The sequence below is a fragment of the Prinia subflava genome, chromosome 5, assembly GCF_021018805.1.
Source record: "Prinia subflava isolate CZ2003 ecotype Zambia chromosome 5, Cam_Psub_1.2, whole genome shotgun sequence".
NCBI classification, from domain to species: domain Eukaryota; kingdom Metazoa; phylum Chordata; class Aves; order Passeriformes; family Cisticolidae; genus Prinia; species Prinia subflava.
In genome coordinates this window covers 5,780,193-5,807,096 of record NC_086251.1, presented here as the reverse complement: position 1 = coordinate 5,807,096, position 26,904 = coordinate 5,780,193, and the positions used below count along the sequence as shown (strand labels likewise).

Here is a 26,904-nt window from a genome sequence, read left to right as displayed (position 1 = left end):
AATTTTTTCACAACTCAAATAAAGTGAATTAATTAAATCAGGATTCCCCCAATTTTACTATGCTCTGACATTCAAAAAATATCATTACCAGCTATAGAAAGTTGAGAAAACACTGCTTAGGGGTTTTTGGTGAAAAATCATTTGGCGGGTTTCTTCCAGGTCTGGTTGTAAAGGCAAAAGGGAATACCTCTAGTGGTGAACTCTAGCTCCTCAATGCCCTGATTATCCTGCTGCAAGCTGCTCGATGGACACCGTGCCGCCAGACACTCTGAACAAAAACACACACTGTTCCTCCGTGTACTCAGGCCTTGCACAACCCAGGAGCTGTGCCAGGTTTTTATTTGCTTTCCTAGAGTGGGTTGTGTCTTCAGCTAATAAATCAGGAATGTGAGCACTTGGGGCTGAGCTGTGGCAAATGTGAAGCGTGCGGAGCAGGAATTCAGCCCTGTGAAACCCGGAGCCGCTGCTCCCTGCAGCCCATTCACACCTCAATGAGAGCTGTTCATTCACTCCCTGAGCTTCCAGATCCACCTACACACACAGCCATGAGTGAGAGCTGACCAGGCAGACAATCCCAGTGCCCCAGGCGCCGGTACAGACCAGCTCCAGCAGTTCAGCAAGTACCGTGGGTCTAACAGCAAACCCAGCGAGCTCGGTGCTCCCTCAACTGCAAAGATATCCCAAAATGGAGCTCTCTCTGTGCTGGCCATAGAGAACAGGGAAGGAGCAAGGCAGGACCTGCAGATTCTCCCTGTCGGGAGCTCAGGCACAGCAGGTCAGTGCAAGGCCTAAAATCAGATCCTTGACTAACCCTGGGTGACCTGGAGCATCCCATCCTCCTGCCTGGCGAGGAAGCAGGAACCTGGCAGATGCTGTGTTCAGCTGCCACATCAGGCCCCACGCTGGGATCCTGGAATGGAGGTTATTCCAAACTGCTGCTCTGTAAGCCAGCCTAGCAGGTTTCTGTGGCTGCCACGAGCACACAGAGCGTTTGCTGCCCCATTTCTCCTCAGCAGGCTGGTCCTGACCTGCCGTTTGGCACAGAGCAGCTCATGCTACGCTGGCAGATTCCTACAAACAGCGTGTGCACTGCTAGATAATGTACAGATAACGTAAAGATTATATAAGGAACTGCCAATCTCCAGAAGGAACTGCCAGGACTTCCCTTAGGCTGCTGTAATGGAGGTGGAGGCCAGGGAGGTTGGCAGTGTGATTCAGGGAATGGAGGAGAGGTCCTTGGTATGGCACTGGCAAGGAAAACAAATCCAATACCTCTCATTCCTCACAGCTTGCTCCGTACTTGTCCGTACATCCCCCGGTCTTCTGCTGTGCCTTCTGCCAAGCAACAGCTGTAAACAAATGTGGAGAGGGACAGGGAGGATCAGGTAGGATCCTGTGTGGTAAAACTAATTAATCAGAGAAGGATGTGCCTGGAGGGGAGGCAGGGGCAGTTTGTACTGGGGGTGCTGTGCCCCTCTGGCTTGACAGAGGCTGTGCATGGCGAAAGACAAGCCTGCTCCTGCCCTCCTTGGCACTGCTCAGCATTCCCTTAACCAATTATCCCAGCTGTAAGCTGCTCCCACGGCACTTTATCCCGCTAGCTGAGCCCCTGTGCTCACTGAACGGTGCGTTTACAGCCACGTCCCTGCTCCCTGCTAAATAAGGTTTTGCATGGAAATGGGGAGGGAACTTGGCACTAAAGATGTGCTTTGGCTTCCCGGACCAAGCTGATAACCCCAGCCCTCCAGGATGTGTATGGACCCTGCTTTTTTTTCCTCATTTATTACTCTCTTTCACCCTTTCCACTCCTTAACATAAAGCTGAATAGGATTCTTTCCATGACAGCCAAGATTTTAGTATCATTACTGGGATTTCAGCCCAGCACTGTTTTGAGCCCTCAGGTACCACTTTTTACCTCTGCAGTGGTCTCAGCTCTTCCCATTTCCTCACTGGTGCCAGTGGGAAACACCACTCCCACAGCACTGTTTATTTGTAAGATACCAGTGGTAGATAACATTTGTTGCCATTTTCCTCACTCCTCTGGGTGTGAAGCAAGATTAAAGCTGCCTGGTTAGGAGAGAACTGAAGTGAATTCCGTTAAAGAACCATTTATAGTTTTTTTTTCCTCTCAAAGGATTGTCTTAGGGATCACTGGGCCAGATCCTGAGAGGCAAGAGATGAGACAATTTACCAGTGGGTGTGCATGTCACACGTGTTATCCATGCTCAAGGCACTCAAAGCTTTCTGGATTCCCCATCTCATACATTCAGCAAATGTCTGGGATCAGCACAACTGCTCCTCAGGCCTCAGGGGACCCCACCAGCACCTGCCAGGACACCCATGCTACGAGCTGGGTTGTTTCCTTGCCAGACACAAAAAGGACAGGACAAAGCTGTATTGTTCTCCCATCTCTTTGGCTCTCTTGGCAAACAAAAAGGAAAAAAAGAAGACAGTGGTGGCCACTGTGGGCTCATGCCAGCTTTATCACCTCTGGATGTTTGCTGAACCAGTGCCACAACCCTGGAGCTCTCCCTGCCCTTTGCCTGTGTTATATCCAAAGTCCTCCACCGCCACAGACTCTGAAGGTCACAGCAGGAGCTAAACAAAGGTGCAGATGGGTGTCTGAGCTAATTTGGGGAAATCATCACTATATTCCTGCAATGCTCATTTATCACATGGGGATTATGCAAATTCTCCACATCCTGGGGCCAGGTTAGGGGTCGGATAACACCTGAAGGTGCCCAGGTCCTGTTGCAGGACACTGTAGGAATGCCAAGTGTCCTGGTGTGAGGTGTCAGATGAAGCAGGAGGAAATGAGCTGCTGCTGCTTCTAACGGGCCAGCATGCACTCATACAAAATTCAGCAGGTCAGGGACTAGGCTGTGCAGAAGGGCAGGGTGGAGCCAGGCAGGACAGCTGACCTGCCTTCTGAGGAATGGCTGGCCAAGGGAGTTCACCTGGGCAAGGGGAAGGACTCCCCTTGATCGAGGAGTCAAACAGCCACAGATTTTGCTAGAGGCATCATTCACAGAATGCCTGAATGATTTGGGTTGGAAAGGACCTTAAAGCCTATCTCATTCCATCCCCTGCCATGGACAGGGACAGCTGCCACTGTCCCAGGTTGCTCCAAGTCCGGTCCAGCCTGGCCTTGGACACTTCCAGGGGTGGGGCAGCCACAGCTTCTCTGGGCAACCTGTGCCAGGGCCTCAGTACCCTCACAGGGAAGGACTTCTTCCTAAAAGCATTTTGGGATCAGCCCAGCTCAACCAGTCAGATTTAATCAAAGACAAATAATGATGCATCTTGGAAAGCCTGGCAATGTTTCACTACATTGTTTTGAGTAAATAAACCAAAAAACACTAGTTTTTGTCAAAGCACCCACACTCCTTGGAGAGATGTGGCCCAAACCTCACTCTTTCATGATCTGCAACCTGGATCTTCAATTCTTCCTGTGTTTAAATCAAAACTAAGTGCTAGGAAAGAAGGAGATATTGGTGTTTTGGCACCTCGCTGTCTGGAAAGTCTGGCTGGTTCTAGACCTCATGGTCTTATTTGTGGATGCCAGCAGGAAACACAAAAATAAAAGTTTCCATGGGTGTGGGGGCCAGGTAGAAGCCAAGGAGGCTGAAGGGATTTCAGGAGAACATGCAGAAACACTCAATTTCTTGCTCTGGGCAGCTTCTGGGACATCACCTGAAGGACACTGGGAGACAAAATAGAGGCACTTTGTTCTAGTTTGTGACTCATGGAGGTAATGCAGAAATTCCCCCAGGGAAAAATCAACAGAGGGAGGGGAAACATCTGCATTTCTCCCTGTCCCAGGGCTTGCTGCTGTCTGAACAAGGCTGCAAAGGGCTAAAGAAGCCTCTGCTCTCGTGCACTCACTGATGCAGGTGATGGGAAGCTGGGCTATGCAGAGTTCTGAGGTTTTGGCCAGCCCCCAAAACTTCCAATGCCTTCTCTGAGCATTTTCTCAGCAGTGCGTACTGAGATCTCCCCTGACTGCGAAATGTGCAGCTTCTTTGAGCTTGGAGGAAGGGGAAAAGGTGTTGGAAGGGATCCCAGAGAGTCTGAGGGCAACCAGATGCTGCCCTGACCACTGCTACGGCTCCATAGGCTGTTTTCCTACCAGGAACACAGACCTGTGCTAGCCTCCCACTGGAAACCTCATTCCCCCGGTATTCCTTCCCTCCCTCAGGGACTACCAGTTCCCAGCACAGCTCCGCACCCTTCCTCTCAGGGCTGGGGACATTTGCCTGTCCGAATGTAAACTCCCTTTCTTTCCAGACCACCCACTTCAGCCCTTTCCACTCCCTTTGGGAAAGGAGGGGATGGGATGTCTTAAAACTCAAATCTGTCTCCATCCCACACGAATGTGGTGTTCTCATTTCCATCAGTGTCATCTATTTACATGAGGAATGCTCAGGGAGGAAATTGAGGTTACTGAGAGGAAAAAAGTGCCTCACATCAGCCTTGAATCCCTGTGGGATGCACTGCCTGTGCCCTACCCCAGACCTTGCCCCACATTTCAAGTAGGACAGACTGCAATTAAAGCCCCCAGCAGCCAGAAAGTGCCACTGAGCCTTTCCTGCCAGCCTGAGGTGGGAAGGGGCTGCGCTGCAATGTTAATTTGTTTATTCAAGGTCACTCTGGAATGGCTGAGCAGGGAGCTGGGCTGGGTGTGTGAGGTCTTTCCCCTGAACCCTCCTCACTCCACCTCTGAGCTGCTGCTGGCGGTGTATGAGACACGGGCTCAGAGCCCTGCAGTCTCCATTAATGCCTCTGCCAATATTCCCACCAATAAATCAATAAATCATTTCCACTGGGGAACAGCCACCCCTCCAGGGCTGTAAGCAATCCTGCACGGAGGCAAAACACGATTGTGTTTTCAGCCACGGGAGCAGAGCTAGATGGTGTGAAGTACTCGTGTGTCCTGCCAAGCTGATGGCACAGCCTAAAGAGTGTTAGGATAAGTGTTAAAAAGCTTTAGAAATCGGCTTGAATTAGGTTCTACCCATCCTTGCGAGGCTGCAAAGAAGAGCAGCGGCATCTTTTAATGATCCTTATCGCTGGGATATCTCAGTATGCTCCCCAAGCCGTGGGCGGGGTTGTGCTCAGCCCAGTGCACCAAGAGGAGCTCGATTTAAAAGCTCTTGGCTGGCCAAGGAGAAAGGTGAAATCCCCAAGGCAAAGCTCAAGGAAAGGCAATGCTTGTTCTGGAGAGACACCTGCTGGCAACACCCGCGGAGCCTGAGCTGGAAGCTCAGGGACTGCGAGAAAGACTCAGAGTCGCAGTTCTCAGTTCCAAAGGAAAACAACCAATGCTTCTTTTCTTGTTTCTTACAGAACAAAGGAAAAAATACTCCAACTCCAACATCATTATGCACGAGACTTCCCAGTACCACGTCCAGGTGAGCACACACTGCTAAGGGGCTGAGAGGCAGTGGTAGGTGTCCGTAGTGCAATGTGTTTCCTGTGTCCTGGACCTTTAGGAGGCCAGGGGGGAGTTGGGAACCTCCTCACCATTAAAATCTGAAGTCATTGAGTAAAGGAGAATGGGGGGTGGGGGAAAAGATTAAATAAACAAGGGGAATTCTGTACAAGTAAAGAGGAAATGGAGAAGCTCTTGTCTGCTCCCTCCTCTGTGTCTGAAGGAGAGCAGGAAATGTCCCTCCTGTCACCCTGTGCTTCAAACCTTTGTGATCAGCACAGACAGGTTAAAAGCAGAGTTCCTATGGTGGTTACCAGAACTCAGCTTTCCAAGCAACGGGACCAAATGGACTATCGGCTTTCAGCTCTCCTCAGCTGCTGTGTCCCCTCAGGTAACACAAACCCCTTCACACAAGACAGGCAGTAAGCCTAATCTATCTCCCACTACTGCCACAGACACACACCCCAAAAAGAGAAGCCAGCCTGGCCGTCCTGAACTCACTGATTTCTGTAACACAACTGGGTGGTGCAGGACTCTGTGGAGGAGGTGAAGCCATTCATCACTGAGAACTGAGCCAGGCGAGACAGAACACTTCCTGAGGTGCATATTTAGGAGATGGGGCCCTTTAAAAGCCTCCATTTAGACTTGTAAAGTGCCTGTTTGAAAGAGGTCCTGGTTTCCATCGGAGAAACCAACTCAGTGGCTCAGAAGTAACTCATGGATGCAGAGAAGGGACTTTAAACGGTCACAAGTAAATGAATTCTTCATTAATTATGCCATAAGCCACCCGTTTGTGAGTCTCTCCCCTGAACTTTGACCAAGGCAAACAGGATTGCAGTGGCAGGCAGTGAGATAGAATGAGGTTTCCTAACAGGAGGCATTTTACATCCTTTGAAGTAATCTAATCAAAATTTAATGATGGATGGAATCATTGCCCAGTCTAGTAAAAGCTGTTTTAAGTTTTAAGGAATAAAACAAAGACAGCAGCAAGCTTCTCCCTCTCAATCCACCCAAATCCACAGAAAAAGGAAAGCAGAAAAATATTCTAATGGTTGAGTCAGACAAGTAGGTTCCCCTCCATAACTGAACAGTAAACAGCAAAGGAATTTATGAAGCTTGTAAAGGTGGCGGATAAAATAATAGAAGAGATAAAAATGCCTGTCATCTTGAGTAAACCCATTCTCCTCACTCCTCTGAAAGAAGAGGGCTTGTCACCTCTGCACAGATAAAACTGACTTGGCAAATACGTTCCCATGCACTATTTTACAATTACAGTAATATACACCCACCATGTTTTTCATTCGTGATTGCTTTGCTAATCTCAGCTTTCAGCTCACACACCTGCCAGTTCTATTTGGACAGTGCCTCACCCCATACCTTTGCTTGATGAACACAAGAATGGGCCTTGCATTGTCCTCTTCTCTGCTCCTTCCTCCAGCCTTTGGGAATCATCTAACAGCAAATGGGTCACCACAAACCCTATCCACCCCTAATGCCCAAGAGCATGTTTAAAGACTTGCTGCCAGTCAAGTCTACCAGTGCTGTAAGTCTGAGCCTTTCCCTGCATCCATCTTGTGTGGAGCCAAGTGCAACAGCAGCTCTTGCCTGTGCTTCCTCACAGCCATCCAAGGCTCTGTGCTCCGAGTACACACATCCCTCTCGGGTCCACCTGGTGTGTGTCAGACATCCACAGCAGGACATGCTGGAGCAGCATCAGCTTTTGCTGCCTCTTAATCTGCTTCCAACTTTGCATTCACCTAGGTTTTTACATGGATAAAAGTATTCTTTCGTGACAACTCTCTCCTCCTCCTCCATGGCCCATTGATGCATGTGTCAACTGTGGACACAACCCACTGGGTTACTGAATCAGCTCATGAGGGCATCAGCGCTCAAGCACTCAAGTAGCTTCAGAAAGAAGCTACTTGATCCCTAAAATGTTATGTCTGATCACTAGGAGAAAGCAGAAAGATACGGGATCAAAGGGAGGAAAGCCAGGCAAAACTCATCCCATTACTACAAATTTCCCATCAATTTAGGACTTGCTTTAAAACACCCCCCATTTTCCAGCTCTTTCTTTGAAACCAGACTATAGGATGTGTGCATCAAAGGGAAGCAGGCATGTCACTGCTCCTTCCCCACAAACTCTGAATGCTTGGCAGGGCCATTTCTGGGGTAGCCCCACTGCTATCCGTGTCCCCCCACGGCAGCTCTGCCTGCAGCACCTGGGTGTCCCTGCCCAAGGGGTTAATCTGCTCTTGGCTCTCCAGCTTAGCCACTGCTGCTGAAATGGGCAAGGAAGCAAGGATGAGAGGGTCATGCTGGTGGATGGGCCTTCGATATTCCAGGGACAAGACAAAAAGCTGGGATTTGGCCCAATAAGCCTCCAAGGGTTGCAGGCCCTTGGACTGCATAGATACCTTGGGCAGGCCTGTAACTTATCCACCCAAAACCCTCCAGCTTTTCTCTGCTGGAGAAAGTTGGTAAAGACAGGGAAAAGCTTCAGCTGCTTTTTGACAGTCAGGCACGTTGTTCTTCCCTTCTCACCAAGAACACAGCTGGGCAACAAAAGAACAAGGTGAAACAGAACCATCTTTTCCTGCCTGAGGTTTTTTTCCTTCCCTGCTATCACCTGAACGTGTAGCCTGGCTGTGCTGTCTCTGCCCCAGGGACAACAGCTGGGCAAACAGCTTGGCTGCTCTGAGGCCCAGTTTTTCCTGCCTTGCAGTCCCCTCTGCCAGCAGACAAACACAAGACAAGCAAAACACAAATGCTTTTATAGTGTGGCAAGCAAAGCATTAGTTTGACTACCATAGTTCTACTTCTGAGCCAGGTTCAGAGGGGCCTGGGGAGTAACGCGTGTGTGAAGCATTGAATTCCAGAGCTGCTGGAATTGATTAGACTAATATGCAAGTGGTGAAACTGGTTATGAAAATCCATTATGAAACTCAAATCTTTCACTGCCATGTTGGTACCACAGGCTGGTACCAACAACCAAAACAGTTTTGTGCAGCAACGCCTTCATGCCTGAGCTCTGAGAAACTACAAACAGTAATTGAAGCCTCTAGAGATGCTTTCATCACCAATTTACACACCCCAACAAACATTTTCCACCTCTTTTTATCTCCTTTCTCTCTCCAACTTCAGCACTTGGCCACCTTCATCATGGACAAGAGCGAGTCCATCACGACAGTGGATGACGCAATCCGGAAACTCATCCTGCTCAACTCCAAAGAGAAGATCTGGACACAGGAGATGCTGCTGCAAGTGAATGACAAGTCCATCCGGCTGCTGGACTGTGAGACACAGGTACCTGGAGCCCTGTGGGACTGACCCCAGACTCAAGTGTGGGGTGCAGTGAGTGCCCTTTCCACTCTGCCTGGGAGAGGGCAAGTTCTAAGGAACACAAACAAAGGTGAATCACTACCAAAATCCTCTCCTGGATTAGAGTCAGCCCTCCAGCGTGGGAACAGGATGGTTTTAGCAATGACAAACTAAGGAACATCCCGCCCAGGGATCTCATGAATTGCTGCACAGGACCATTCCCCCTCAGTTTAATAGCTCCCCATTGCCTGACACCTCCCCCCTTCTCTTGCAGGAGGAGCTGGAGGACTTCCCCCTGCCGACAGTGCAACACTGCCAGACAGTGCTCAATCAGATGCGCTATTCCTCCATCCTCCTGCTGGTGTGTCAGGATTCTGAGCAGCACAAACCTGACATCCACTTCTTCAACTGTGACGAGGTGGAGGTGAGCAGAGCCCTGCTGCTTGGTGTGAAACAGAACATAACACTTGTTGCTGTCTGCCCTTTCCCCCTTCCTCCAATCCTTCCTAACGCCAAGCCCTTATAAACATCCCTGTTTTATCCTTGAGGCGGAAATGGTTCATGAGGACATAGAAAGTGCCCTGGCAGACCACAAGCACGGGAAGAAGATACGGCCACAGACTCTCAAGTAAGTGCTGTGGGATACAGCTGGGAGCAACAAGAATAAACCCCTGTTTCCAGTGGTTTAGTCACACTCCAGTCTCTTGGAAACGGGATCTGCAGCCAGTGACAGGGTTGTTCTGTGACATTTTACTTGTAGGGCAAACCAGGAAAAGATCAAGCAGAGACAATCCATCCTCCCCCCACCTCAAGGACCGGCTCCCATCCCGATCCAGCATGACATGCGAGGCTCAGCAATGAACAGGAACAGGGTGGCACCTCCTTCCCAGCATGATCCAGGTACAGGGAGCACTCAGGAACCCTTTCCTGGGGATGGGAGACTAATTAACCCAGACAGCCAACCTTCCTGAAGTGGTCTGTGGTGAAAAAAATGTCGTACCCACTGGGCATCTTCTGCTCAACAAATAGAAACTCCTTGGACTCCGGCATGGTCAAAAGTCCTTTTGCCCAGACTGCCTCCCCAGTTCTCCCACACAGCAGATCTCGCTGTGCTGCCATTTCCAAGCCCCTGTCCTGACCTGCCACCATTTGCTTTGCACAAGAAGCCACCCCAGCGATTGTTCCCGCTGGAATATCCCCCCCACACTGGGCATGTGGCTTCTGGAAGCCGGGAGGTGCCTCAGGGTTGGGATTTTTGCAGGATGATTGGGATTTAGCACCTATTACAAACATTATTCCTGAGGTATCCTCACAACCCAGAACCAACACCCAAGCTGGGAGCTACCATCCTATGGATCCCTGCCTTTCGTGAAGCCTATTTCCAACCTCTGATGGTGAATATATTTTTCTCTCCTTTGTTGGCAGACTATGAACGGCGAAGCTCTGGCTCTCATGACCACGAGGAATCCCGCGCCATGTTAGCACAGAAGATTGAAAAGGAAACGGTGGGTGACAGGGACACTGCACAGTCCACAGACAGGAGCAGAGGCAGGGAGCAAGGGGCTCCTCCACGAGCAGACATTTAATGCATCATCTGGGCATTTTTCCAATTGATACTTGCTATGCTAAAGATGTGTCCAAAAGCAAGTCTTCATCACCGCCTCAGTGACAATGTCCTCTGACCTGAGGCAGCTCTGCCCCTCCCCATCCCACTTGGGTTGTTTTCCAGCCGTCCATTAGCAGGGGTCACTTGTCACATTGGTAGACATCACACAGCCAGGCCCAGCAGCTCTGTGCTTGCAAAGGGATGCATTGAGTTGCATTTCATGCCCGGATTGCCCATTTGTGTGCATTCTCCCAGGAAATGCAGCAGGCCCCGGGATTCAGGCTCCCAGTCATGTGCAGCCCAAGCTCGCTTTCATGTTGGTCCCTTGGGTTTCTGTCCTCACAGCAAATCCTGAACTGCACCCTGGATGACATCGAAGTGTTTGTTGCCCGGCTCCAGAAGGCTGCAGAGGCATTCCGACAGCTCAACCAAAGGAAGAAAGGGAAGAAGAACAAGAAGAAAGGGCCAGCAGGTGCAGTGCAGCAGCTGGAACAAACGGGGAGCACAGGGGGTTATGGATGAAGGCAGGGGGACACCTCAGCTCCTGGCCCAGCAAGGCCGGATCGATGGTGTGGCACAGCCACGGATCCAGGCACAGCAGCTCGGGAGGTGCCGCTATCTGTGAGCACCTCTGGTACAGCACATGGAGCCTCTAGCACACAGAGGGAGTTTGCCTTTCCCTGAACCCCTGATTTTCAGTAGTTATGGTCTCAACACCCATTTCTGCTGTGCCCTCTGCACAGCAGGTAGATGGAACCGTCCCAAAGGAGATGCTGTCACTAACGTGTCCTTCTCTGCCCCTTCTCCTCTCAGAGGGAATGCTGACCCTCCGAGCAAGACCCCCGAGCGAGGCTGAGTTCATCGACTGCTTCCAGAAAACCAAACTGGCTTTTAACCTCTTGGTAAGACACAGAGGAGTTTCCATCCCACGCAGGACTTTTCCCCATGTATCCCAGCAGTGAGTGTTTAGAGAACAACTTGAACAGAAAATACTGACAAGGGACACCAGTGTGAATTCCAGGTTCTTCAGAACTCAGGACAAACTTTGTGTCAGGCTTGGGCAAGTTTTCTGGGACAAATTGTTAAACCAAAACTAGAAGCATCAAGTCCAGGATGGGACAGAGCAGCCAGAGGGTTGAAACACCCAGGTCTTTTCAGAGGCAGGCCTGGGAAGTCTCTGCTTGACAGTAACTGAAATCCCCCATTGCCCCAATATTCCTGGCCCCTCTTTTTCTCCCCTGCCAGACCCTCTGTTTTGCGGAGGAGATGAAAAGCAAGAGAATAAAGATGTTCCCAGTGCTACCAGCTCTGCGCAGTGAAACATGAGAGACCAGGAGGCTAACAAAGCAGCAGGAATTCTGTCAGTTGTCACCGAACTTGTCCAGCAAACACATCCTCCAAGCTCCTTGCTGGGCAGTCATTAATAAAGAAACCCCAGAGATTGTAAAGAACCTTAATGCAGGACACCAAGCTCCAGCCTTTTCCTTGAGAAGCAAATACGGATAATTTGTGCCTGATCAGGATCAGGAGCAGCTTATCTCCTGGCAAGAGCCCAGGGTTGAGCGTGGGGCAGAGCTGGGACTCCGTGGTGGAGCCCTGCCTTGTTCCTCACCACATGGCTGCTGAGTCCCTGGGAAGTGCCCCTACCCTGGGCCACCCTGCTGCCAGCAGTTGTTTCTCGCTTCCCACTCCACATTAATGTTTAATCTCCAGCATTTCAAAGCCTTTGCATTTTGATAGGAGTGAGGACCCTGTCTCCCATGGCAGTAGTGCCAGGAGGCCAGGACAGGAGAAGGAGCCTGAATGGAGGCACAAACTGGAGAGGTTTCTCACCAGAGCTCCGCTGATAGCTGCTACTGAAACCCAGTTCTTAACTAAATTAATCCCTCCATTCTGCCACAGTTCACCTCAAGTATCACTGCATTTTGAGCCTTTCAGTGGCCAGGGCAGCTCCGGGTACCACAGACAAGACCTTGGTGGAGACTTTCCCTTGTCAGCAATTGCCAAGGGACCTTCAAAACACCTATCCTGTTGTTTTCATTCATGGAACTAGTGGGATTCTCAAACCTGCAATAGGCAGAAGCAACCACAACCCTGGCCTTTCCTCACTAGGACTTTCAAAATAAGCCAAGGTTTTGTGTGTCCAAATTACCTTCCAAGGCATTGATTTAACAGAGAGGATATTCCACTCCTCCTGAAAGTAATTGGTAATTGGGATTGGACACAAAGTAAAATGAATGATTCCTACTCCCCCAGCCAGCAACACTCCCCCCACGTGACAGAAAAGAGAAGGCACACTCAGGTTGGGGTTGAACTGTGTTTCTCTTTCCAGGCCAAACTGAGGAAGCACATCCAGAACCCCAGCGCTTCGGAGTTGGTGCATTTCCTATTTGGGCCACTGGAACTGGTAAATCTTATTCCCAGGTCTCACTGGGAACTCCCCTTTTATTTCTATTTCACACTTACAAGCAGACAGATTGTGCAGAAGGGTTAGAAAACTGCTTATGCCTGGCCACAGCTTTCTCAGAAACTTCCAGAAGTGGTGCTGGTTGTTCCTGGCCTCCAATCCAGGTTGCAGCCTGAATACAGGAACCCCAGGAAATATGAATCTTTCCATCCAATCAATAAAGCATTTCAGTAAACAAAAGGGGCAGTCAGCTGGGGTTCCCACTGGACATCTGTCTGGTCTCACCTTCAAGCAAACATGGCTCAGTATTAGCACTGAAAATGCTTGGAGGCAGAAATCCCAACTTGGAAAAGGAGCCAGAAAGGACACAGGAATGGCAAGATACTTACCTTTTTTTGAAGTGTCAGCTTGTGACACTTCACTTGCCTGTAGCAACAGCTCATTTGTAGATCAGATCTTGCGTTGACTCCAATCGAAAATATCTCATGTTCCCCTGAACTGTCCAGTCTCCTTCAAAGACTTAGGTTGATGTTCCTTGAGGTAACTGATCTGATCCAAGGATCAGCTTTGTCTTTGATTCCTGCTCCTCTGTGTGTCCCTCGTTTGACATTTTGACCATTTCTTACAAGTTCTCTGCTCTTTGTGTGGTTTGTGTGTGACCCAGATCATCAACAGTTGTGGCGGCCCTGAGCTGGCCCGGTCTGTCCTCAGCCCACTGCTTTCTAAAGATGCCACCGATTTCCTGAGAGGACACCTGACACCCAAAGAGATAAACCTCTGGGATTCCCTGGGGGAGACATGGACCAGATCCAGGTGAGGGCAGAGCTGCCATCTCCCCAGGCAGAGGGGATACTTGGATGCCCTGATGTCCTGCTTCATCTTTCAGGGGATTCTCTCAAAGACACTTTCCTTGTGAATGTCACCTCATTCCCACTTTGTGTCCTAGAGCTGAGTGGCCCCGAGACGCCAACATCCCCACCTACATCCCCAAATTCCGCAACGGCTGGGAACCACCCACAGAAATCTTCCGTGGAGCTCCCTGGGAAATAGACATTGGACACTTGCAAGAGGAGGTTAGTCCTGTGTCCCTGGGGATCCTCTCTTCCCTCTCCCTCCCTCTTTTCCAGAAAGATGGAGCTAAGGGGTGTGTGGTGATGTGCAACTAGTTGGCTCAAAACTCAGCTGGATCTGGTTGCTCCAGTTAAATATGGAAAGCAAATGAGGCTGGAAAAGGGCAGGAATAATGAGCCTCTCCTGATTCAAGGCAACAGAACCCTACAGTGTCACTGAACTCCAGGGACACAGGCTTCCCTGAAGAACAACCTGACCAAAAGCTGCCAGGCCATGACTCATGTCCCACCATCCCTCTCCTTTTCTGCGATCAGCTTTCCCCTTTCCTGGTTGTTGGAGTCTAGAACATCCCTCTGGCCACCCTGGAGGGTTTGGAGACCAGACAGGGGGGTCTGGGATCTGTACAAGGGGGTCAACCAGCCTCACACAGAGCCCAGGAGGACATTGCCTCTGATCCCTGTCCATGGGAGTGAATGCCCACATTGTATGAAGAATCACAAGCTGAGAGAATTCAAAATAAGTAGTAGTTAGTTTATCATAGAATGTAAATGTAGAATCTAGGATTCTCAGTATATGGGGTTGAAGAGGCAAGATGGAGGAATTGGGGAGTGGCTCCTGTGCTTCTTGTTCTTGCTCTCGTCCCCCATTTTCTGCTGAGTTGGATCTCAAGGATTGGTTTAGAGTAGAAATGACATGTTAGCATAGGTAGTAGGCATTGGTAAAATTTTGTAAATAAAAAGCACGTTTTGGACGGTGGTTGGGTCAAGGGTACCGTACATAAGGTGCGGGGCTCTCTGATCCGCCCAGTCTGCCGCGTGTCCTGCTCTGCTGGGGATGCACTGCAGAGCTGAGACAGAACTAAGATAAGGGACCCTGCCAGGGAAGTGCCTGGCAGAGTTGAAAAAGGACTGAGATAATGAAGAATAAACAACCTTGGAAACGTGCACTGGCGGACTCAGCTTGTCGTCTCTACCTCTGGTGTGAAACACTTAGGGCAAAGAGAAGACTGAAAACCTTATTACCTCTGGGAACAGCAACCCAGAGGGAACTCCCAGGGAACAGCAACCTTGGGGGAACCCTTAGTACCTTGGGGAACACCAACCCCAAGGAGAATCTCAGGGAAACAATAACCCTGAGACCTGGTAACACTGACTCCACGTCTGCCTTTCCAGCTCTCCTCAGCCAATGGATATCCTTACCGGAACTCCTCACTCAAGCGTGGCCAGACAGCTGAGCAGACACAGGCTGGGGATGCCTTCAAACACAATGTCACTCCACATGGAAACAGGTAATGGATCCGCACCCCCATAGCTTCAGCTCCTACCTTGGAACCTCATGGACACACATGGACGCATATGGTGACACTGGGAAGTTTGGGCATCCTGGAGGCAGCTCCCTGCCACTGTTAATAACCACCAAGAGCAGATAAAGATCAGGTGAGGGATTATTCCCATGAGCACTGTCTGCTGTTTAACCCCCAGCAGCTCTGCAAGGAAAGGAATCCCAGGTGTTTCCCACCACAGGAGCCAAAATATTGGCTGACTTCATCAGTCCATCCATAGGTCTTGTTCACCAGCGTGACCTTAAGGATCAGGTGCCAAAGATGCTGCACTGCACTTTGGCTTTCCATATGTGTAGAGACTTTGGAATCCTGGAATTACAGAATGGATTGGGTGGGACAGGACCTTACAAGATTACCCAGTTCCAACCCCCTGCCATGGCCAGGGCCACCTTCTGCTATCACAGGTTGCTCCAGGCTCTGTCCAGCCCGGCCTTAAACACTTCCTGGGATGGGGCAGCCACAGCTTCTCTGGGCAACCTGTGCCAGGGCCTTCCCACCCTCACAGGGAAGAATTTCTGCCCAGCATCCCATCTAAACCCACCCTCTGGCCATTCCCCCTTGTCCTGTCACTCCAGGCTCTTCCCTAAAGTCTCTCTCCAGCTCTCTTGGAGCCCCTTTAGGTACTGAAGAGGGCTCTAAGGGCTCCCAGGAGCTTTCTCTTCTCCAGGTTGAACATTCCCAGCTCTCCCAGCCTGTCTGTGTAATGCTCCAGCCCTTGGAGCACTTCCTGGCCCTTCCTGGCCCCTCTGGACACTGTTGAGAATCTCTCCATTCATCCCAAAGCCACCACAGGCTGCACAGACAGAAGCTGCCTACAAGAGGAATTTTCCCTTAGGGAACAGCACACAAACCTTGCCCTGTTGGAAACACAGGGCCAGAGAAGAGCAGCCCAAGCTTCCAACACTGCTAGAAAACATTTCAGCTGAGGAAGGAGCTTTGTTTCACTGAAGACAGCGGCTCCCCCTTGGCTTGAGACACAACCAAAGGCAAATCCACTGAATAAAAAAATATATTCTAGTCCTGCCTACCTCTTCCCAAGGGAACTGACAGGGCGCCGGGTTCAGACAATTCTTCTTACTGAGACAGATTTCTAGAAAATGGGGAAAAACGCCTCCCCTTTCTTCAGAAGTCTTGGAAAGTTCACTTCCAAACCCAGAACCAACCAGGCCACCCATTTGCCTCAGGTTTTTTCCCAAGGGAAAGATGGCTCTTCCACCTTTTAATAGCCTCAATGTTCATTTTCCATCACCAGTTACTCCATGGTACAAAACCTTCATCAAAGTACTTTCATTTCAGAGTTTAGAGGTTCCATCTGCTTCCTTGTTTACATGAGCTCACACCTTGGAAACTGTCATATCTCCGAGTGCCACCAAACTTTTCCCAAATTCCACATGAGTCCTCTGCCGTGATTTGCCATGTCACTTTGCAGGGATTTGAGTCAAGTTTTCAGCTGACCATCCATTTTTCTGTCGCAACCTCTATTCTGGGGAAAAAACCCTCAAGCCAGGCTGTTCTTCCATGGTTTTCTGTTCTAATCTAAAAGATTTATAAACTTTACTACAAGAGTTCAAATCCAGAGCAAAATACCTTAAATCCAATTATATCAGTAAAATAACTTAATTTTCTCATTCACCCTATCGCTGGTCCTGGTAGGAAGATCAAGTGGTAGAGATGCAATATGGAACCGGGAAAGAATTAGGATAATTTATCTTCTCTAATTCTGATTTTCTTCACCTTGTAATTGGATGGGCCTCCACTAAAACTCCAGTTCTTCTCTTCTACAGGAATTTTGAGGCCCCGGGAGTGGCTGTGCCCAGGAGATTTGCCAAAATCCGCTATGATTTCACTGCGCGAAACGCCAACGAGCTCTCGGTGCTGAAGGATGAAATCCTGGAGGTATGTGGCTACTCCTGGGAAAAGGTGTGTCCCTTCCCCTTCAGAGCCAGGAGAGAGCTCAGGATACCAGGAAGCACCAACTCTGCTTTCCCTGGTGGTGTCTGAGCAGTGACACGGAGCTTTGCTCAAATCCAGAGCTGCAACAGGCTGCCTGTGCTGTGTCACTTCCTCAGCTCAAGCACAGCGATCCCATCTTAACCACAGTGAGGAGGGAGAAGAACAACTCCCTGTCCTGCCCTGCTCATCCCCTGCTGGGTCTGTGTTCCTTATTACCACTTCTTCTTCCACATGGAATTGTTTTCTCTGAAAAACACCTTTTTCATAACCTTTCTCTTCCTGCAGCTGGAGAATGTGGGACATGATTTGGGCTAACACTGATCTGTGAGCTGGGGAAAAGGTTTCTGTGCAAAACGTAGCTTTTTAAAAATTTATTTATTTGTTTTAACATAAAAAAGACAACAAACTCAGTCATTGGAAAAAAAAAAGAACTGGAGAAGCAGGGACATTGCATAGCAACTATGAGTTCTTCAACACCCAGAGGTGCTCTCCTGTTCATCCTTATGATAAATTCTAATGCCATCCAGGAAAAATTTCAATCCTGGACTGCATCTGAGAGCCTCGGGCTAATCAGAGCCCCTGGCTCAGTGGTGTCCTTCTGGCAACTTCACCTTCTGGGTGGTCCATCCCCACTAAATCCTGGTTGTATATGCCTGAGATCCCATGTTCCCACTAGCAGATTTATTTTTGTCCCTCTCTCAGGTGTTGGAAGATAATAAGCAATGGTGGAAGCTGCTGAACCGGAGTGGGCAGGCCGGTTACGTTCCATACAATATCCTGGATGTGGTGAAACTGGAAGAGCTCGAACAGGTCTGTAGGGAGGTGGCACCTGACTGGTACCAGCTGCAGGGCACAATCTGCCTCTGGGAATAATCTTGTCATTACACCTCTTTGGATTTCTTAGGATGCTATGGACAAGTCAAGATGAACCCTCAGAAGCAGAAAAAGTCAGGAGATTCCTGAGTCTCCTATGATAAAACTCCCATTTTGCCACGACCTTCTTCCCAAATCAGGCCTATCCTTCCCATTTGCGCAGCAGCCTCCTGTTTTCCGTATTTTTCCATGTCAAGATTTTTGTTGAGGGTTAAATTAAAGATGGACACTTCCCTCACCCAGTACAGTTCAGCAGCAGGAACGTGTCACTCAAGTAGAGGCAGATGAAATGCCATATAAGTGAGAATTAAGTGAATACTGCAACTTGCACTACAGAAATGTGGAGCTGGAGTGTTCTAAACACCCTAGGGAAGCATGGAATTACTTCCTTATTTTGGTATTGCAGAGTTTGGACAAAGCTTAAGGGGGCACAGCAGGCTTCTGGATAAATCCCTGCTACTTTAATCAAAATGTCAAAAAACTTCCCAGTCTGCCCCAGGCCCTTGGCAGTGGTCACACTTCACATCCCAGCTATGCAGCAGTGAGGCTTTGCCATCCAGTGGGATTGAACATGTTTGGCATGTCTAGAAATTCCCTGGTGCAAACTTCAGACTGCTGTGGGTTTTTCATTCCCAGAAATTAACTTCCTCCATGCAGCTCCACCTGAGATGTCACCAGCCCCACATCAGCACAAAGACAACGGCAGTTTGTCCCTCCATGGGTACGAGGTGGAATGTTCAAGTAAATGAAAAATGGCAGAAAATAATTCTTTTTTTTTTTTTCCTTTCTATCCAGTCTAACCAGAGGTACAAAGGAGACCTGAGCCCCAGGGGCTATGGCCCATCCAGTCCAACTCACAAGCTGCCTGCCAGCTACGCCGGAGATAAATGGGGCAGTGAGATGTTATCACGCAACTCTCCACAGGACGCCAAAGAACGTACGTGTGTGTCCCACTCTGTGTCCCACGCTGGGGTCCCCTGGGCTTGGGTGCTCTGGGGACCAGACCTACCCAAGGGGCTCCCCTGCACCTTTCAGTGGTCAGAAATGGAGCAGCACCAGGTCTGGAGGCCATTCCAGATAGGACAAGAGCCAAGAGAGCAGCCCTTGAGCTTGTGACACCTTCTGGGCTCTCGGGCAGCCCGGGATGAGCAGGGCAATAAGTGATCACCCCATTCCTCCTTCCTCTAGCTTGACCTCCCTCCTCCTCCTCCTCCCCCCCAAGGAGAGAGTTTCCTTTCTCTTCCAAAACATTGAGCTGTGTCTAAGGAACAGCTCAGGTCAGGCCCTTTCTCTCCCTTCCTTTCACTCATATCCTGTCACACACACAGTGCCTGCCTGGCCGGTTCCTTCATGTGGTTCCACAGAATTCCCGGCCAAACAGGAGATCCCCATCCCTCCCTCACCCTGCACATGTTGCAGGGGTCACAGAGAGGAGAGAGGCCAGGGGCCCTGCTCACCTCACCCCTTCTCCCATTCTGTCCACCCCTGGAAGCAGGAGCCCTCTGGGGACAATGGAAAGCCCCGCAATACAAGGACACAAATCTGTTCCTAACACTGAGTTATTCTCCACACTCCTCAGGAGTTTCATGGGGAAAGTGGCACTGGAGGAAGTGTCCCTGGAGTTCTCACACAGTCACAGGATGGCCTGGGCTGGAAGGGACCTTCCAGCTCATCTCATCATGAGAGTGTTGCTCACTCCCAGTTGGTGCTTCCTGCTGCTTCTGTTCCGCTGTGGAGCAAAACCCAGAGCTCCGGGATCAGCAAATTACTGACTGGAAGCAGCAGAGAGGACTGAGAAGATCTCAATCCCAATTGTAGATTTTTCTCAGTCCCTCTCCAACTGTAGATACTCACAGATCTGTCCTTCCACATCAGGCAGCAGCCAAGGGGTGATGGGAGGAAAATAAATGGCAACACAGGGGCACAGGAAAATGGGAACCACTTTTCTGGGCTGAATTTAAAAAAAAAAAAGAGCTGAGCTACACCTCCATTTTCCTTAGAATTTCCCCACAAACACATTTAATGTGATTTTTGACTGAAGACTTGATTTCATTCTCTCCCTGTTTCTACAGAACTTATTCACCAAATGGATGAGCTGAACGACGAGCTGCTAAAGAAGATCACAAACAACAAAATTCAGCCTCCCCACAGGAATTTCAAAGTGGAAAAGCCTCAGCAAGTTTTTGTGCCCCTCACCTTTGAATCCAGCACTGAAGAAGTCAAAGCCTGGCTGGAGGCCAAGTCATTCAGCAAAGAGTAAGATTTGCTCTGTTGCCTCCTTCCCTGGAGCAGGAGCAGGGGAGGCCGCTGGCACCACTTCCCCTGGGACAAGTCACTGGGATTTACTGACAGAGCCTGTGCTGCAGATCAGATTTCAGCCCTATTAAACCCAGGCTCTATAACCAGGCTGCTCAGAGCTCAGACTCACTCCCTTTCTCTCTTAGAAATGTTTTCTTGGAGAAAAATAATTAAGGAACTAAACCCACGGCCTGAAATGCCACTGGAATCACAGCTGCCACCCTGGCACAGCCCCAGGGCTCTGTGATGTGGTCCCAGTGCAGCTCCCGGCCTCCCATCTCCCACTCCTCACCTCTGGCACGAGGCCACGGGCAGCACAGCCATCATCCCCCACTCTGTGTCTCCCCAGGACCGTGGAACACCTGGGCATCCTCACCGGAGCTCAGCTCTTCTCCCTCAACAGAGAGGAGCTGAAGAAGGTGTGTGGTGATGAGGGAAACAGAGTCTACAGCAAGATCACGGTGGAGAAAAACCAGCTGGAGGTAAGGTTTTCCTGGATAATTCCTGCTGGAATGGGGGGCTGTACCAGCAGTGTCAGACAGCTCGTTAAACAGGCATTTTAAGAAATACAGTTGGGGAAAAAAAAAGCACAATCAAATCTGCACAAGCATTAAAACACATGTAAAAATTCTGAAGTGTATTTTAAGCAAAAAGGCCCCAAATCCATAAGATCCCCGTTTCCACTAATTAATCTGCTTTTTACTGATACCACCTATCTCTCTGAAACTAGCTCTACTCCTACAGCATTCATTAAACACTGTTATTTAACTACAGCTTGAAGTTCAAATACAAACTTCCTGTTTTGTTTCCATTCCAGAAAAGCAGAGGAGAGTCGGAGTTCCAAGAAATCATGAAGCGCCGCCAGGAAAGGATCGATTCTGCTAATTAAAGTCTCTCTGCTTTATTTCAGCTCTTAGCCCTAAGTAGTGCAGAAAAAAAGGGAACGAAAGCAAAGATTGCCGGCCCAGGCCGGGGCAGCAGAGCTCCCCTCGGGGTCCAGCTGCCATCAGTGACAATTCCTTCAACACTGTTGGGAAGGGTTGGCAATAAGACCACGTCCCACTGGGAGAGGTGTTTTAATTTTGCATGAAGTATTTTTTTTATAACTATATATTTTATACTGAAATTGTCCATGCATGTGATCAGAGCAGGATTCACACAGGCTGGATGCACAAGGGCTGATTCCAGCAAACAAAGACCCCCAGAGCTTCTCTCCGAGGCTGTCCCTGCTCCCGCCCCGCTGGCACAGCAGGCACAGGGCTCAGGGCCTGGAGCCTGCGCCACGGGAATGAGGCTTGGGAACCCTGCAGTGGTGGCTGTAAGGAAAGGACATTAAAGCTCATCCTGTTCCACCCCCTGCCATGGGCAGGGACGCTTTCCACAAGCCCAAGTTGTTCCAAATCCTGTCCAGCCTGGCCCCGGACACTTCCAGGGATGGGAAGTCAGGACCTCTCCGGGCAGCCTAAGGCAGCCCCATTTCCATTTCCCCCTCAGTGCAGGTGTCCCCTGCGGCCCACGAGCACAGGCCCGGTGACAACTCCCTGTCCTCCTCCTGTCCCCCTGTGCCCCCTCATTGGACAAGGCTAGAATGGCAACACACATTCCCAAAGTCTGGCTGCTTCCCTAAATCCACGGACCAGTTAGTGCAGTCTCTGAGATGAGCTCTCAGTGCCTCAAAACGAGCAGGGGTGACAAACAAGGGGCTCTGAACCTGGAAATGGGTGAGTTCCACCTGCCCTCTGCTGCTGACACAGAGGCCGGGGCTCAGGGCAGCCGTGCAGCCCTTCCCTGGGCACTGATCCTGCTCTGGAATGTTCTGGCGTGGCCAAACCCAGCCTCAAACCAGCAGAAGATAAGCCCTGACCATTTGCTCCAAGCCAGGCACACCCACAACCCTTCCCAGGGTGTTGGTCACTCGTCCCCACCTTCACGTTTTCACTGACAAAGTCAGCTGAAGTGATTCCCAAAGAACTGAAACCTCAGGGCACACTGGGAAGGGCAGGTCTGACTCCAAATAAATGGGCACAAGAAAAAAAAATCTAATTTAGACAGGATGTTGCTCTTGACTTCCTGTTTTCCTTCATAAAGTTTTGTGCATTTATATATAACAATCAGTAAATAAGGGTGAGGCAAATCTCTCTCCCTAGAGGCAGAATTAGTGATTATGCTTCCAAAATTGACTCACAACTTCAAAACTCAAGCAAGCAGCGTAGTTCCTGTCCACAGCAAGTTTGGCACATTGCATTTCTATCTCTGTCACTGACAGACCAACCTGATTGCAAAGCAGTGAAGCAAACACAGCTCCAGAGCTGCCCACAGCCCAGGGACAGCTGGGGTTTCTCTCTCAGCACCTGCTGAGTCTTTGCCCAAATTTGTGCCTGTCCTTGCACATTGAAGGCAAAAAGCTTTAAAATAGTGTCTGGGGAACTCGTGTCTAAATCTGAGAACACCAGGGCACCTCAGTTCTGGCTTTATTCTTAAGTGTCTCCCATGGAAAATCTGTTTTCTTCGTTTGCAAGAGGACACTGCTGGCCCCGGCAGCGCAGGCAGGGAGGATCCCGGGACAGTCACAGCCCTGCTGGGATCTGAGAAGGGCACTCACCTTGTCAGGGAGGGATGAAGAGGACAATCCTCCTGAGAAGCCCTGGCTCTGGATTAGGGTGGAGAAGGGAAGCAAGATGGCAAGCACAGGAGGTGAGAAAGTTTCTAAAATGAAAAGAAAAACAAACGTTGAGCTAGGAAACACACCACCTTCTAGTCCTGGGGTGTAGAGGAAAGCAAATACAGGGAATTAGTTATCTGGGATTTTAACAGGAGTGAACACGACAGCTCTGTAAAGCTGGGAGCCACAGGAGCACTTCCTAAAACAAATCTCAGCAGACTTTATTGCAGAGGTCACTTTTACAGATTTCCCTGCGACTGAGCTGTGCATCTGTTCTGTTTGTGCTGCCTGCAGACACTGCTATAAAGTACTGTACGTTGATGTACCCGAGAGAAGGAGACAATGATATAACCATGCACTGTACAAGAGTTATTAAAATAGTTAAGTTATACTTCTAAATCCATCTCTGTCTCTTTCACTGGGTTTCCAAAATGGTTTGTCACTGAGTCTCAGAAACTCAGCAAAATGTCTGAAAACACAGGTTTCCTTCTGGGTTTGGGCACTGGCCCTCAACAGGAAGGGTGTTAGGGTCTGGATAACTGTTTTAAAAATGGGCAAAGCATGAGAAGGCCATACAAAAGCACATTTATGCCTGTCTGGAAGGGGAACAACTGTGGTAGCCGTCCTAAGTGGAGCAATATAGAAGGAAGGAACAGCATAAACCCCTGACTCAGGGCCTCTGATTCTCAGATTCTCCAACAATTCCAGCCAAGAGCCAACCTCGGTTTCAGGAGGCAAAAGATTTATCTTTTCCTTAATAACTGCGTTACTCAGTTGAAATAACTGGTAATGCCTACTGTAGATCTTTAGAGGAGTTCAACTTCCAAGTGGGACCACACAAACAAAATCACCTCCTCTACAGCCTAAATAAAGTTTAGGCAAACCAAGAGCCCAAAACACCTGCCCTGCTGGCTCGGGGGCTCTCTCAGCGGCTGGAGCTGTACCCGACAAGCCATTTCGAACCTTGCCACGACGGCAGGGGAGGGAGCAGCGAGCGCTGGGCTCCTGCAGCGGGGCAGCACCGGCGCGGCTCCGAGCCTCCCCTCACGGCCGCCTCCCCTCAGGGCCTGCCCGCCGCCATCTTGCGACACCGGCGGCGCCCGGGCCCCGCGCGGCCATGAGGGACGGGCGGCTCGGGGTCGAGCCGGGCGCCGTGCCGGCCGTGGGGAAGACCCCCGGGAGGTTCTGGGGACCGGAGATCCCGGGGCCGGGACACCCCGGAGATTCTGCCGGGGACAACGGCGGCGTCAGGGTCGCCAAGGCGACCACCCGCCCCGACCCCCAGGCCCACGCACCGGCCAATCAGAATCGTTCTCCCTCCCGCTGCCCCGCCTCGGCCCCTCCCGGCCGCGTCCGTGCCGTGTCCGCGCTCCTGATTGGCCGCTGCCGCCCAGCCGGGCTGGGATTGGCGGCGGGCCGCGGGAGCGCGCGGACCGCGGGTGCGCGCGCAGGCCGGTCCCCTCCGGGCACGCACCGTCCCTTATAGGCGCACGAGCCCCCGCAGCCGCAGACATGTCGGTGTCCCCCGTGAAGCGGCAGAAGATGGAGTCGGCGCTGGACCAGCTCAAGCACCACACCACGGTGGTGGCCGACACCGGGGATTTCAACGGTGAGAGGCGGCGCGAGGGGATCTTGTCACGGCATCTTCTCCTTAGCCCCCTCTGCCGCCCCCCTTCACGGAGAGTGGGCGCGCCCGGCCGGAGGGGCGCGCGCTGAGAGGAGCGAACCACCCCGCGGCCAGAGGGGGGCGGGGGGGGGAAGGCGCTCGGTGGCGGCGCCTCGGTCCCCATCCCGGGGCAGATCCCGCCCAGCCGGGACATTCTCCTGACCCTCCCGTGATTTGCTCCCAGTGTGCCCTCGAGTGTGCCCTGAGCACCACGCTCAGCTCTGCGTGCTGGCAGGGAGAAGTGCCAGACTCAAGGCAGGCTGTGCTGTGCTAATGAATTCGGGTTTCCTTCCAGGGACCTGTCTAGATCGAGATGGGGTTTTTTCCAAACTCAAGGGTGGATGGGGCTTGGGGGAGCCTGGGCCAGTGGGCCTGGACGTGGATGTGCTTCTATATCCCTTCCACCCTAAACTACTCCAAGATTCCAAAAATGATATGCTCAAACGCTGGTTTGGGGTTGAAGAAAAGTAAGGGAAATGGTGTTTTTGTTACAGTGGAGCTGAACCGTTTACCTATTTCTCTCTTGCATTTCCAGGATGCAAAAAGTGATGTGCTAAGTCTGCAAAATTATTTCTGTCAGAGACAGCAAAATTTCCAATTCTAAGTCCACTTCATGGATAAGCCACAGAAGCTTAGAGGAAAACACCCAGCAGCACAGCCCGGAAAACCTCTTGAAATTAATGGATAAAATCAGGGTTTATTTTCCTTCATACAGCACTGCAGGTGTTTTAGAATTCCTAAAAATGTTACATTCCTAAAAACAGGTGGGTGTGGGGTAATCTAGAGGTAGAATTTGTCACATAAAAATATTTGTGGTTATACAGATACAGGGTAGACAGTTGTGAGTTAATCTAATACAAACACTTAAGGTATATTTTAGTAATACATAATGTATATTTTAATAGGTGCATATAAATACATACATTCATAATAGTTATTTTTTGTATGTGCACATATATGTTTTACATCACACACTGTCTGAGAACATTGCTGGTGAGCATCCAACTCCTTTCCTGCATCCCTGAACATCAGGAAAGCTGGAGTTTTACCCAGATCCCAGTGCTGATACAAGCACAGGCCAATGACTCTGCCCAGCACCATCCCTCATTTTCCTCCCACTGCTCCCAAATCCTCCCCCCTGTCCAACCAGAGGCCATCACCCACCCCTCCACCAGCTCCCATCCCTGGAAAGCACTGAGAGCTCAGCTCCCTGGCTCCTAAACCAGTCCCTAGATGCACAAATAACACCAAACCCAGGCCCTCTGGGCCCAGCAAAACACCACAGTTGGATCATGCCCAAGCGACTCTGACCTTCACCTCTGCCCTTTTCCAGCAGACACTGGTAGGACCAGGCTGCCAGAACCATCATTCCTTAGGCAGTTAATCCCAGCAGAGAGAAGAGGAACCCTGTGTCCCTCTGACTGACCCCACAGTGCAGGCAGGACCAGCTAAGGTTTTTTAATTCTAAATTTAAAAATCAGTTGAAGAACCTGAAAGGCAAAAAACCCACACACACAATATTAGAACCAGTCAACACACACAGACTGTCTCACAGACACCCCTTCTTCAGCTTACACACTGACTGCAGCCCTTACTCAAAACACTGCTGCAGATGATGCTGCACCACATCTTCCAACTGATGCTCCTTGATGGGGAACTGAAGGTTCTGGGAAAATTGGTAACATCAGTGACTGCAGGGATCAGAACCTGCCTCAGGGACCTGCAAGACAACATAAGGTGGTCTACAAGTAGCTGACAGCTTGGAGTTATCCCCAGACCAGGCCCATAAATTTTCTACCCAAAGCTCCACAGACAAGAGATGGACCATAAAATTTTCTAACTGTTCAACGCAGCTGTGACTTCACATGCCAGGGCAGGGCAGTTCCAAGTGTAAGTGGCACAAGGACACTCAATGCACCAAATAGAAGCAAAGATGACATGAGGACTTGAAGTAATCCTCCAGAACACAAATTATCAAGACTGATATGCTCTGAGGTGACAGAACCTACAGAACTGCTGTAGTGAGGAGCATCTAATACACTTCACATAGAAGTCCAATGAAAAAAAAGATACTACCAAAACTGAGAAGGAAGATGGATGAGAACATCTTGTGTACTTCTGGTCTCAAAAAGTAAAAATGCCAAGATGCTAGAATAAGTTTGATCCGTGAACATATGTAAGTAGAGAGCCCTGCTGCTGCTAAGGCCCCAAATGACTGATAAAGCATTAAGACAAAACAAAGCCCTGTGACACTGAAGATGATTGACACAAACT

The 26,904-nt window shown here is 50.2% G+C and overlaps 1 protein-coding gene across 2 annotated transcripts in view; it reads left to right on the top strand.

Annotated features, from left to right (window-relative positions):
* The window catches only part of LOC134550874 (epidermal growth factor receptor kinase substrate 8-like protein 2), a 47,926-nt gene extending 24,559 nt beyond the window's left edge, over positions 1 to 23,367 (top strand). For both annotated transcript variants that reach the window (XM_063397775.1, XM_063397774.1), the window contains 18 exons: positions 5,347 to 5,411; positions 8,576 to 8,737; positions 9,027 to 9,176; positions 9,301 to 9,380; positions 9,513 to 9,652; positions 10,178 to 10,257; positions 10,704 to 10,830; positions 11,172 to 11,260; positions 12,691 to 12,765; positions 13,430 to 13,578; positions 13,712 to 13,838; positions 15,009 to 15,124; positions 16,963 to 17,074; positions 17,834 to 17,941; positions 18,800 to 18,941; positions 20,077 to 20,260; positions 20,652 to 20,784; positions 21,120 to 23,367. In XM_063397775.1, the coding sequence (XP_063253845.1) occupies positions 5,347 to 5,411; positions 8,576 to 8,737; positions 9,027 to 9,176; positions 9,301 to 9,380; positions 9,513 to 9,652; positions 10,178 to 10,257; positions 10,704 to 10,830; positions 11,172 to 11,260; positions 12,691 to 12,765; positions 13,430 to 13,578; positions 13,712 to 13,838; positions 15,009 to 15,124; positions 16,963 to 17,074; positions 17,834 to 17,941; positions 18,800 to 18,941; positions 20,077 to 20,260; positions 20,652 to 20,784; positions 21,120 to 21,191 (2,111 nt within the window). In that variant the 3' untranslated portion in view covers positions 21,192 to 23,367. The remainder of the gene's footprint in view (positions 1 to 5,346; positions 5,412 to 8,575; positions 8,738 to 9,026; positions 9,177 to 9,300; positions 9,381 to 9,512; positions 9,653 to 10,177; positions 10,258 to 10,703; positions 10,831 to 11,171; positions 11,261 to 12,690; positions 12,766 to 13,429; positions 13,579 to 13,711; positions 13,839 to 15,008; positions 15,125 to 16,962; positions 17,075 to 17,833; positions 17,942 to 18,799; positions 18,942 to 20,076; positions 20,261 to 20,651; positions 20,785 to 21,119) is intronic.
* Positions 23,368 to 26,904: the final 3,537 nt, after the last annotated feature.